Below are 13,130 nucleotides of genomic sequence, written 5' to 3'. Positions count from 1 at the left end.
TTATTTGCCAATAACTTTATGTAAATAACTTCATTGGAAATTTGCCAATATAAAATGTTGCTGATGAAGTTTTTTTTATTGTTTTATACAATAAACAATGTATATTCACTTTTACTACCAACCAATCTTTACCATTCAGTGATAACAAGCACTTTATTTTACATTTTAATATTTTATGATGTATTTAAAAGAGTAGTTATTGTTGCAAACTCCATTAGAAATTTGAATTGATATCAGTTTTGGAAAAAGGGAAACGGGGATGTGAAAAAAAAGGGGGGAGGGGTTTAAATTTTTCTCATTTCAGATTTCATAAATAAAAAGAAAATTTCTTCAAACATTTTTTTGAGAGGATTAATATTCAACAGCATAGTGAATTGCTCAAAGGCAAAAAAAACTTTTAAGTTCATTAGACCACATTCATTCTGTGTCAGAAACCTATGCTGTGTCAACTATTTAATTTTAGATTTAAAAAGTTTGAAGAAGAAATCTTTAATTGATTTGTAAAATCTTGACATTTGTTTTGTGTAAAAAAAACCCATGTAATGTCAAAAATTTGATCACAATCCAAATTCAGAGCTGTATCACGCTTGGATGTTTTGTCCATACTTGCCCCAACTGTTCAGGGTTTCGACCTCTGCGGTCGTATAAAGCTGCGCCCTGTGGAGCACCTGGTTGTGTTTTGGTCTGTTTTTCTCATACTATATGCAATAGGTCTACTATATTTGTTGTATGGAATGATTGTAAAGTGTACATGTCTAGCGGGAAAATGTCATGTGACCTTGACCTCATTTTCATGGTTCAGTGGTCAAAGTTAAGTTTTTGAGTTTTGGTCTTTTTATCTAATACTATATGCCATAGGTCAACTATATTTGGTGTATGGAAATATTTTATAATCTTTATGTCAGTCACGCAGGTTTTATTTGACCGTGACCTCATTTTCACGGTTCATTGCACAGTGTTAAGTTTTCTTGTTTTGGTCTATTTTTCTTAAACTATAAGTAATGTGTCAACTATATATGGTGTATAGAAGCATTGTTAGCTGTACATGTCTGCCTGGCATGGTTCATCTGACCTTGACCTCATTTTCAAGGTTCATTGGTCTCTGTTAAGTTATCTTGATTAATGTTAAGTTTATTTGACAGTTGTAATAAAGCTTAGCTTTATACTTAGGACTATCAACATAATATCAATGATTAGTATAGAAGGCGAGACATTTCAGCGTGTGCACTCTTGTTAACTAATTAAACACTTGCTTTCATTACACATTGTTACCACATGAAGGATGTGCGCATTTGTAGATTTCATACCATGAAATGAATAGGAAAAAGGAGGTCCCTGTATACTGTTTTTAACATCAGAAAACTGGGGTGTACACTGAATACAGGGAATACCCCACTTTTCTTGACTTATCTTACCTGTTGAATTTTGTAAAAATACAATAAAGAAAAATTATATCAAGAAATAAAATAAAATAATTTGCCTACCTACCTACCCATACCCTGATAACCTCAGTCGGGGAGGGGAAACAAAGATATTTTTAATGTTGGCCATACTGTTGTCAGGTCATTAAAGATTGCATATGTTGGCGTTAATATTGATTCACTTATAAGGTCTTTGCATCGGAACTAAACACATTTTTTATTAAGGCCAAATAAAAATATATGTGTGGTTCCAGTTACATACTTTTAAAAAGTAGGGTTGGTAGGTCGGCAAATTTTTTTTTTTTTTTTTTTTAATTTTTATTTTTGAATGTCAAGATCCGGAAAAAATCGTGTGTTTACCGAAATTGTTTCCGGTATTATACTCGCCCCAACCGGAAGTCCACCATTTTTACATGTGTCTGGTTGTAAAATAAACAGTCATGATACGTTTTTAGTTAATTTTGTTGCATTCTGTTATGAATTGTTGCATTTTAGCCACAACAGATACTTGTGATTGAAATTCAGATGACAGAAATCTATGAATTTAATTATTTTAATTCACAATCCTCAAAATTTGATCGTTTGAAAATTTATTTTTCAGAAATGAAAAAAAAAAGTTCTACGGTCGGGGGGTTTTAACTAGGGTCGGTCGGGTTACTGGAACCACACATATATTTTTATTTGGCCTAATAAAACAGTTGTTGGCATGACACGGGTTATGTTCTTCTCATATATGTTATGATGGTATGATACTAAACCCCTCACGGAGAGGATTGTGCCTGATATTCATATGATGAAGACATAATTTTTCAATCAGTTTAATTGAAGTCCTGAGCTGGCATGTCAGTTAACTGCTAGTAGTCTGATGTTATTTATGTATTATTGTCATTTTGTTTATTTTCTTTGGTTACATCTTCTGACATCAGACTCGGACTTCTCTTGAACTGAATTTTAATGTGCGTATTGTTATGCGTTTACTTTTCTGCATTGGCTAGAGGTATAGGGGGAGGGTTGAGATCTCACAAACATGTTTAACCCCGCCGCATTTTTGCGCCTGTCCCAAGTCAGGAGCCTCTGGCCTTTGTTAGTCTTGTATTATCTTAACTTTTAGTTTCTTGTGTACAATTTGGAGTTTAGTATGGTGTTCATTACTGAACCAGTATATATTTGTTTAGGGGCCAGCTGAAGGACGCCTCCGGGTGCGAGAATTTCTCGTTGCATTGAAGACCTGTTGGTGAACTTCTGCTGTTGTCTGCTCTATGGTCGGGTTGTTGTCTCTTTGGCACATTCCCCATTTCCATTCTCAATTTTATTTGCCATGAATATCCGTTATTGGATTTAGTAATTGGAGTGCCAGAACAGGAGTTTTTAGATCGGGGACTGAATTAGGGGCGGAACTCATAAGACTGTTCCAAGAAGAAAGATATAGAAGAGCTTTAAGTGTTTTGATGAGCCAAAGACCATGTATTGGCTTCTTCAGGATTTAGGAGTTTTAAAAGTTATCTGATCCATTGTTGACTTTCTGAAGTATAATATAAAAGCTGTATCTGACATTCCTTGTTTGGTCAGAAATTTGATGGGTTTTTTTATCAAAAGTAATGAAAGACTTTCCCCCTAAACTATGTTAACAAGAAGACATATTTCTGTATATTTATATATATATCTATATCTTTAAACCGTCAATGATCTCGTATATACTCATTTTAATTGATTATATGATGAAACCATGAAATTTCGATCATTTGAAGAGATTTATTTTCTTAAAACTATGCAAATGTCTATAAACAGAATCAGAATATATTAAAGTACAGTATGAATTGTTTTCCTCCTATTTTTCAGCCTGGTTCGGATAGCGGAAGTACAGCAGTTTTAGCCATGATAAAAAACAAGAAGCTATATGTAGCAAATGCAGGAGATTCCAGATGTATACTGAGTCGTGGGGGAAAAGCTATTGATATGTCTGTTGACCACAAACCTGAAGATGAAGTTGAAAAGAATCGCATTGAAGCTGCTGGCGGCAAAGTTACAGAGGAGGGACGTGTAAATGGTGGTCTCAATTTATCCAGAGCAATAGGTTTGACTTCATAATAATAAGTAGTAATAAACCATCGACCTTTTTTTGGGGTTGTTTGATTTTGTTTGATTTTGTTTCAAAGATGTTAACTTAGTCTATAACACATCTCAAAATAAAACTATGTCAGTACATTGCAATCATATTTTTCTAATTCGCTCTGTTTTAATTATTTTAAGGTGACCACTTCTACAAAAGAAATATGGAAAAAACTCCAAAGGAACAGATGATAACAGCACTACCAGATATAGAAACAATTGAGTTGCAAGAAAATGATGAGTTCATGGTTCTTGCTTGTGATGGCATATGGTAAAATCATATTCAATGAGCAATCAGTTAATAAGACTATTTTTTATCTCACTAAAATTTAGGAGCATAATATCCTTAAAAAATGAAAGTAGTCCTTATATATAACATTATAATATTATTCTGAAACCTGTACAAATGGAACAATTCACAAACAGGAACTTGACTAAATTGCACTGATGTATTAGTATATAAAATACATATTTATTAGTAATTAAACCTGTGTTAACGAAAACACCTGTCTAATCAAGACAAAACTATAGAGACCAAATTAGTATGGTTTACATATTTTGACATTATGATATTATTGGGGCATCAGTGGCCAAGTGGTCTAAGTAGTAACTGCTGTATCACTAGCCAGTTAACATAGATAATAAATAATAAGGTGTTTGAATCCCACATGGGGACTTCAATCTTAATTGACTAGATTTACCGAAGGTAATGGTTCTCTCAAGGCACCCAGGCTGCCTCTACCAATAAAAATTGACCGCGATCAAATAATACAATAGTGTTGAAAGTTGTATAATACACCAATGCTGTTTTAATATGCTGAATGCACTTCAAAGTTTTCATCACAATTTTCTCAAACTTTTGAGAATGACTTCATATTTGGTCATCAGCTAGAAAGTAATGATTTGTAACATGTGTGTGCTTTTTTAATCTGCCAGACTCCTACTTCATGTTTTCTGATTCTTTGATATATGATTTAGGGTATGCTTATTATGACATGTACATTTTTAGGCAGTTAAGCTGCCTTATGCGAGCACCCTGGATTTGGGTTCCCCCCTGGTAATTTTTGATAAAGTGCCATTGCTCTGATCTGGCAGGTCTGGTAGATTCTTTATAACTAATTAGACATTTTTTTCACACTTTTTGTTATAAAAAACAATCAATATAAGGAAGATTACCTTAAATGATCGTCGATTTTCCCAAAACAATTGATGTTCCCCATTTGAAAAAGTGCTAATTAAAAAGTTAAGCATAGCTTTTTATCGTCTGTGCTTTTGATGAAGATGTAAGTGAACTATTGTAAGAATAATTTCATCGCCGAAAATGTTTGTAATAAAGGCATTAAAATTTGCCAAATGGCATGAATGGCGCATGGATATTATTTTGCGGCTATTACGCCGTTGAATTTGGTGGATTCCATCCTACTAATTGTAAATATTTAAAACTTAAGCATTGTCTTCCTTCCTCTCTGTATAAGTCTTGGATTTGTAAGAATACTTGATTATTTTATTTCTACATTGTATGAAGATATGTATTTTATTTAATTATTTAATGTAAGCTGATGTTATTATTTGTCATCGTGTCTCTTCTTACTTGCTATGTATCGTGTAAACCCCTAAACATTATACTCGATCAGGGCCATTGCAATTTCAATCGGGACCTCATTTGAATACGTATTTATAGATTTTGTCGATGTCAATTAAGGTCATTTCAAGATGGTTTCCTTTATCGAGTTTTAGTTAAAAGTGAAATCACAAAAATATTGAACTTAGAGGAAAATCTAAAGTTGACATGGTTAATTAATTGCTTTACACACCATAACCTGTAAACTCATTCATGTAAGAAGATACACCTGTACAATGTGACCTTTCACCTGGAAATATAGTTTCGTATTCAAAATTCCACTTTCTTTCAGGTTTACACTTTCAGTATTAATGGTTACAATTTACAATTAAAAAATGTAAGGTCTTGATTTATTTTAGTCGATAAGTTAGGGGTTAAACACAAAAAGTCGGAATACGAAAATTTTTGATACTTTAATCACATATATTCAAAATGGCGCATCGTGGTTTACTAGCTTGTACACACGTGAATAACATTAAACGAAATCGATCTTGGGAAGATTTCACTAGGTTTTATCTTGACTATAATGGTTTTACCATTGAAGGGTTCATCTTTTATTGATATTCAGGATTCAGGTACACTGTTAAGATGCAATGACACAAATTTTACCAAATCCGAAACAAAGCAGACATTCGATCAAAGGCTGATTTTTATGCAAATTACTAAGTCAACACTGTTAGATTGTTTATTTTATTTAAAAATAATAACAAAGAGTAGTCAAGAATACTTTTATTTCTAAATAATACAAAGAGTTGTCAAGAATACATTATAACATTGACAACACATAATGTTTCCAAGGCCGTAGCTACCATTGAGGCAAGTGAGGCAATTGCCTCACTAAAATTTAGACACTGATTATTTTTTTTATACATATATATCAATATAATAGTCATTTGTTGTTCTGTCTCAACCTTAATTTCTATATAACTTGACATCATTCCTTTTAAACTATTCTTCCTGGATATAACTCAGTATCTCAACGGGTGATGTTTCTCGATAACATTAACCTAGAAACGATATTCATCATGGATCTCTAGTTAAACACAGGCTCTTGCAGAAAAGGGAAAGCGACACTGAAGGTAAAGCAGGAATAATTCTAGTAAACTAGTTGTTTTGTGAACAGAGTCTGAGTATTGTATATAACTTCATTAGAACAATCCAAAAACGATAAGTAGACTGACAAATCAAGTACTGGTATTCGGAAGGGGCAGTTCTGTCTGCGTATTAATTTCTCCGTTTAACCAATTTTTTGACAAATCAAGTCATCGCAAGTGGACAGTCCTGTTTGCGTATTCATTTCACGAACTTTAATCTTTCTCTTTACAGATAAATAAAATATAAATAATATGAAACATGCATGGATTAGTTTCTATCCATGTTTCTGTACCTTAAAAATTGAAAGAATATCCCATATTCCATTTGATATTATTGAGGAATGGTAGAACCTTTAACACAGGATTTTGTCTTTACTTATTCGGGACTACGGGATTTCGTTTCTTTATATTCGGGGTTTCGGAATCGGACACCCCATACCCCTAACCCCTAAATTTATAGATTCTGGAACTAAAATACCACCAACTATTTCCAGAAATAATTTGAAATTATGGACCTACATGTAAACGTCAAAAACTCCATTCCAATTCCCCTGTACCCATATCATATACATTTATCTTATCTCATTCTATCCCTAGTTTGTCTATTCTTTGTCAGCATAAAAGCGAGTTTAATATTTTGTAACTGCGACTGTATGATGGTGCTTACAGGAAATCTTAATTCCCTTTTGCAAAAAAAACTGTTACTACCGATGATGCTACCAAATTGCTGATGGAGAAGGAATTTGAAGAAGACATTGATCATTGTGTTGATGATAATGTGCTTCCGTTAGAAACACAGACTGCCCTGAAACGACTGAAAACTTGGAAAAGAGCATGCATGAGTGGCGAGAGATTGTGCGGACTTGCCATGTTCATCGCGATAAGGATATCAGCAGACCAAATTATGATTCTGAAACGAGTTGACTGAACCGGCCATAGAAAAATTGGCAAACTCTACTGAATCGATGTTTGTTCTATGTTCTGGCAGCAGACTCAAATCAGTGATATTTGGATGATTATCTTACATATAAATTTAAATAAAATTTGGTGTTAGTAAAAGTCTTAAAATATAAAAAAATATATAAAAAGTGTCCAAATTCAAAACATTATCAAACTCTCTAAAAATGCCTAGAATGCAGGATTTTGCACCAATAATTTCATACCCTCCAAAAAAAATTTCGCCTCGCTTCGCTCGGCTCAATTATTTTGCCTCACTAAAATAAGATGCCTAGCTACGGCCTTGTGTTTCTGTTTACTTGGCCAAACCTCGTTCAACATCGTATCCCAACTCTGGAAAAAAAATGTCATGAAATCCTATAGTACTGCATAGTGCGCACTCTTTCCATCAATTTCATTCCCAGGGTACAAAACCGCGGACTATACACCCCTTTCTACGGTATGTAACACATAAACAAATGACAGCTACTGAATTACAGGCTCCTGACTTGGGACAGGAACATACTTAAATAATGTAGGTATATCTCATTACCAGAATATTTAGCCCACCCCCTTTGTCATGGTCTATTGACTAATATGTATTAGTTTTTGATTAGGTCAGATATTGAGGAACCACTAGTGAATGGTCAATGATATTTGGTGTGCAGTTGGATAAACTTTGTCACTTTTAATTTCTTGGCTCACACCGAACAACAAGGGTCCAGAAATTACTAGTGTAAAACCTTTCAAACTAGAAAACCAAAGGTTTGTTCAAAAAGGACAACTTATGAAAAGTCAATGGTATTTGGTAAGCAGTTGTATATTCCTCCATGCAGCTTGTAACTATTAGCAAAACCTACATGTATACTGCATAGTAAGCTTTAAAAGACCAGGAATTAAAAATGTAAAACAATAAAAACTAATAAAAATGTTAAAATAAATAATTGGACATAACTTTTGAAAGTGGCGGGATTGGATAGTGAAAATTTTAGGGTACAAACATTATTCAATACTTGAGAAATAGCCGAGATAATATTTTCCCCAATTTTTCAACAATTTCGTCTTAACTTCTGCCAAGTTTGCCTCTGCTTTTTTTATTTAACTGCCTACAGCGCCTTTGGTGCTTTGATTGTTTTTGTAGGGTAAGAATATTAACCTTAATGAACCACATGCACATTTTATGTTAGTAGGTGTGTTACTTGCTTTTTATGTCAAACATAAATATTGATAATTATGTTGTTTTCAGGAACTATATGACCAGTCAAGAGGTTGTTGATTTTGTTAAAGAGAAAATGAAAGAGGAAGAAAATAGAAAGCAGTTATCACTTATTTGTGAAAAGGTAGGTACTGTATAAACATTTATTTTCGTGGGGTTAAAATTTTGTGGTTTTGAATCCAAAAGTAAGATCGTGGGGATTAATTTTCGTGGTTTTTAAGATTAGAAAAACAATTATGTAAATGTCACTTTATAATTGGCAATATTCAATAAAACTTATCTGAACTTTCGCCGTTGGGAAAAGTCAATATTTGCATTTTATAGTAAAAGTGAGCACTAATTAAGTGTTGTAACCTGCACAAGCTAATTGACTTTTACACACCTTTGATGTTTTATCCAAGGACAATGATTGTGAAATAAATGTATTACGACTAGAGGGCATTACCGACGCATAAGACTGTTAAATGACATTGATTGACAGTACTGTACAAACAGGATTAGGATTATCATTTAACTAAAAGAAAACCTTTGAATATCAACGTCTAATCAATTAAACTATTTATTTTAATATCTACATTTATGTTCATCAATTATATAATTGTCAATAAGATTTTGTCAGATCATAAAATAATGTAAATCTACAGTTAAATTTTCGTTGGGGTTTTAAGTTCGTGGATAATTCTTATCCACAAAATAAACGAAATTAAATCCTCCACGAAAATTTCTGCTTTTACAGTATTTATAATAGTTGTTCCAATAATTTAAAATATATAAAACAATATTTATCTCCATATGTAGCTTCATACTAAAGCATTCAACCATTTTAGCATTCAATAAAATTAGATTATCAGTCTGTTGTGAATTGCTAAACATGGGGAAAGTTTTCTTATAATCAAATTTAGTTAAAAATAAATTTAATTTTAATCATGTGCCATTAACATCAGAATTTTTAAGTCTCTGAACTCTGTTAAACAGTTCATTGGATTAGATTATCTTTTTAATTGAATTGTTATAATGGAAATAGATTTTTATGCCCCATTTATGGGCATTATGTTTTCTGGTTTCTGCATCTGTTTGTTTGTTCGTCTGTCTGTCCCGCTTCAGGTTAAAGTTTTTGGTCGAGGTAGTTTTTGATGAAGTTGAAGTCCAGCCAACTTGAAACTTAGTACAGATGTTCCCTATGATATGATCTTTCTAATTTTAATGTCAAATTTTACCCCATTTTCACGGTCCACTGAACAAAGAAAGTGATAGTACGCATGGGGCATCCATGTACTAGGGACACATTCTTGTTTATACTAAAGAAAATGTAGCAATTGTGTTATAGCTGAAAGAGGATCTTGACTACAATTCATTTATATTAAAATTAAAATTTTTGGAATGATTGGAACTTCCAGTAGGAAGTAATGAAACAGCACTTGTTGAGTCTTTAAAAAAAAAAAAACAGAACAAAAAGGAATTGCTTGTAGGAAAACCATTCAAGTAACTTTGTCAACACTAGTTCTTCATTTGCAGACAATGTTTATATTGAAAATAGCCATAATTATCAAGTTATATCACTATCATTTTGTATGTTTCATTGTGTGTTTAAATATTTGACAATTGTGATTAATCTTATAGAACAAATATTAATATTTGTTTAGATATTTCAAAATATTTGGTACTATCTATTTATTACATGTTTTTATTTTTATCCTGCAATTAGCTTTTCTACTATACTAGTGCAGGTGAAAAGGTAACGTGAAGGGATAAATGTTGAGTAGCCATTTATAGACTGGAATCCTTCTTTTGTTGTGAGCAAACTTTTGTGTTCAAATTACTGTAAATGTATAGTTCAATTTTGTTTCCTTATTGCCGTCTGTTTTAAAGTCTTGTTGATTTCATTCAAAAACTAATTCAAGTGTTGGGAAGTAAAAATGTCGGTTATTGATTTGGGAATGTACGGCGGGCGGTCGGGCAGTCGGGCGGCAATCAAATGTTGTCCGTGCATTAACTCATGAACCGTTCAACCAAAGCTTTTAAAATTTTAACATGTTGTTACTGACAACTAAATGAAGGTCAAGTTCAATAATGGCGATTTTGACTTTTACGGTTCAGGAGTTATGGTTCTTGAAAGATTGAAAAATGGAGTTTCCAGTGGTGTCCGTGCATTTACGCATGAACTGTTCTACCAAAGCTTCCCAAATTTTAATATGTTGTTACTGATGACAAAAAAGAGGTCAAGTTCAATAATGACGATTTTTGTCGAGCCTGCAACTTTTGTTGCAGAAAGCTCGACATAGGGATAGTGATCCGGCGGCGGCGGCGGCGTTAGCTAACTTTTTAAAAGCTTTATATTTTAGAGGGTGGAAGACCTGGATGCTTCATATTTTGTATATAGATGCCTCATGTTACGAAGTTTCCGTCAGTCACATGTCAAATGTCCTTGACCTCATTTTCATGGTTCAGTGACCACTTGAAAAAAAAGTTCAGATTTTTTGTAATGTTGAATTCTCTCTTATCATAAGTAATAGGATAATTATATTTGGTATATGCGTACCTTGCAAGGTCCTCATGCCCGTCAGACAGTTTTCACTTGACCTCGACCTCATTTCATGGATCAGTGAACAAGGTTAAGTTTTGGTGGTCAAGTCCATATCTCAGATACTATAAGCAATAGGTCTAGTATATTCGGTGTATGGAAGGACTGTAGGGTGTACATGTCCAACTGGCAGGTGTCATCTGACCTTGACCTCATTTTCATGGTTCAGTGGTTATAGTTAAGTTTTTGTGTTTTTGTCTGTTTTTCTCATACTTTATGCAATAGATCTACTATATTTGTTGTATGGAATGATTGTAAGATGTACATGTCTAGCGGGCCGATGTCATCTGACCCTGAGCTCATTTTCATGGTTGAGTGGTCAAAGTTAAGTTTTTGAGTTTTGGTCTTTTTATCTAATACTATATGCCATAGGTCAACTATATTTGGTGTATGGAAATATTTTATGATCTATATGTCAGTCCCGCAGGTTTTATTTGACCTCGACCTCATTTTCACGGTTCATTGCTCAGTGTTAAGTTTTTGTGTTTTGGTCTATTTTTCTTAAACTATAAGTAATAGGTCAACTATATTTGTTGTATGGAAGCATTGTTAGCTGTACATGTCTGCCTGGCATGGTTCATCTGACCTTGACCTCATTTTCATGGTTCATTGGTCTTTGTTTAGTTATCTTGGTTAATGCTAAGTTTATGTGACAGTTTTTAATAAAGTTTTATACTTAGGACTATCAACATAATATCAATAATTAGTAAAGAAGGCGAGACATTTCAGCTTGTGCACTCTTGACTTTTACCGTTCAGGAGTTATGGTTCTTGAAAGATTGAAAAATGGTGTTTCCAGTCGTGTCCGTGTATTTTCTCATGAACCATTCAACCAAAGCTTTTGAAATTTTTATATGTTGTTACTGATGACAAAATAGAGGTCAAGTTTAATAATGACGATTTTGACTTTTACCGTTCAGGCGTTATGGTTCTTGAAAGATTGTAAAATGGCGTTTCCATTCACGTTGTTGCATTTACTCATGAACCATTCAATCTAAGCTTTTCAAATTTTAATATGTTGATACTGATGACAAAATGGAGGTCAAATTTGATATTGACAATTTTCACTTTCACCATTCATCAGTAATGGTTCTTGTGATATTGCCAGGACACAAATAAATATTAATAAATCCGGTTTGCTGTCGTTGTGACAGCCTCTTGTTAAGTGTAAACGTTAAAAAGCAGGATAAAAGCAAGGCTTGTCTATTTAACCACTATTTGACAAATGTTTGGCCCCTAACACTGAAGAACTTTTATTTGTATATTTTCAGCTATTTGACAAATGTTTGGCCCCTAACACATGTGAAGAACTTTCTTTTGTATTTTTCAGCTATTTGACAAATGTTTGGCCCCTAACACATGTGAAGAACTTTCTTTTGTTTTTTTCAGCTATTTGACAAATGTCTGGCCCCTAACACATTAGGAGATGGAACAGGATGTGATAACATGACTTGTATAGTTGTAACATTTGATCAACTTTGGAATAATAATAAAAACAAAAGACCTGCAGAGGACAATGAAGAAATGTCAGATAAACGGAGAAAAACCGAGGAGCTCGGCACTTGAACTGTTAATTGTTTGTTATATTTTTTATGTGTCACTTAAATCATATATTGTATACCATTAAGAAAAAAAAATACTGTCATGCAAATTAAAAATCCTAAACAGTTTCAGTAGTATAGTTAAAGGTTTGAATTGGTAAAATGAACTTCTGTTATATAATTTGTTCTACCTACATTTAAGCTTGAGTAAAGAACGTATAGAATTTATTATTCCCATTCAGAAGAAAGGATAGTAGACTGGGTTACTTCAATCCCCTCAGCTGTCTCATTGTTGTGGGTTCTAACGTCAGCCGTGTGAAACAGACTAAAATTTAAATTAGCTGCTTCTCTGCTAACCATGGAACATTAAGGAGTTAGAGCAAAGATTGATCCACTCGGAGTGGAATAATGTGTTCAGATAGAGTAACATGTCTTCTAGTGGACTCGGTATGAACTAGCCAGAGTATTGGTCTAGTACAAAGCAGGGTTTATATACATATCACACAGACATGTTCTTGTCCTGAATATGCATTTTATTTGCCACTGGACATTGAGCAGACAACAATCCATCCATCCTGGTTTACATTTTGCTATTTTCTCCATAACTCTGTA

The 13,130-nt window shown here is 33.2% G+C and overlaps 1 protein-coding gene across 1 annotated transcript in view; it reads left to right on the top strand.

The window, feature by feature from the left end:
* LOC143053417 (protein phosphatase 1G-like) overlaps positions 1 to 12,645 on the top strand; it is a 28,387-nt gene extending 15,742 nt beyond the window's left edge. The window contains exons 7-10 of the mRNA XM_076226215.1: positions 3,261 to 3,495; positions 3,672 to 3,801; positions 8,428 to 8,521; positions 12,367 to 12,645. Of these exons, the coding sequence (XP_076082330.1) occupies positions 3,261 to 3,495; positions 3,672 to 3,801; positions 8,428 to 8,521; positions 12,367 to 12,543 (636 nt within the window). The 3' untranslated portion in view covers positions 12,544 to 12,645. The remainder of the gene's footprint in view (positions 1 to 3,260; positions 3,496 to 3,671; positions 3,802 to 8,427; positions 8,522 to 12,366) is intronic.
* Positions 12,646 to 13,130: the final 485 nt, after the last annotated feature.

Source organism: Mytilus galloprovincialis, chromosome 1, assembly GCF_965363235.1.
Source record: "Mytilus galloprovincialis chromosome 1, xbMytGall1.hap1.1, whole genome shotgun sequence".
NCBI classification, from domain to species: domain Eukaryota; kingdom Metazoa; phylum Mollusca; class Bivalvia; order Mytilida; family Mytilidae; genus Mytilus; species Mytilus galloprovincialis.
The sequence above is the reverse complement of the archived record's forward strand: the minus strand, read 5'-3'. Positions and strand labels throughout refer to the sequence as shown.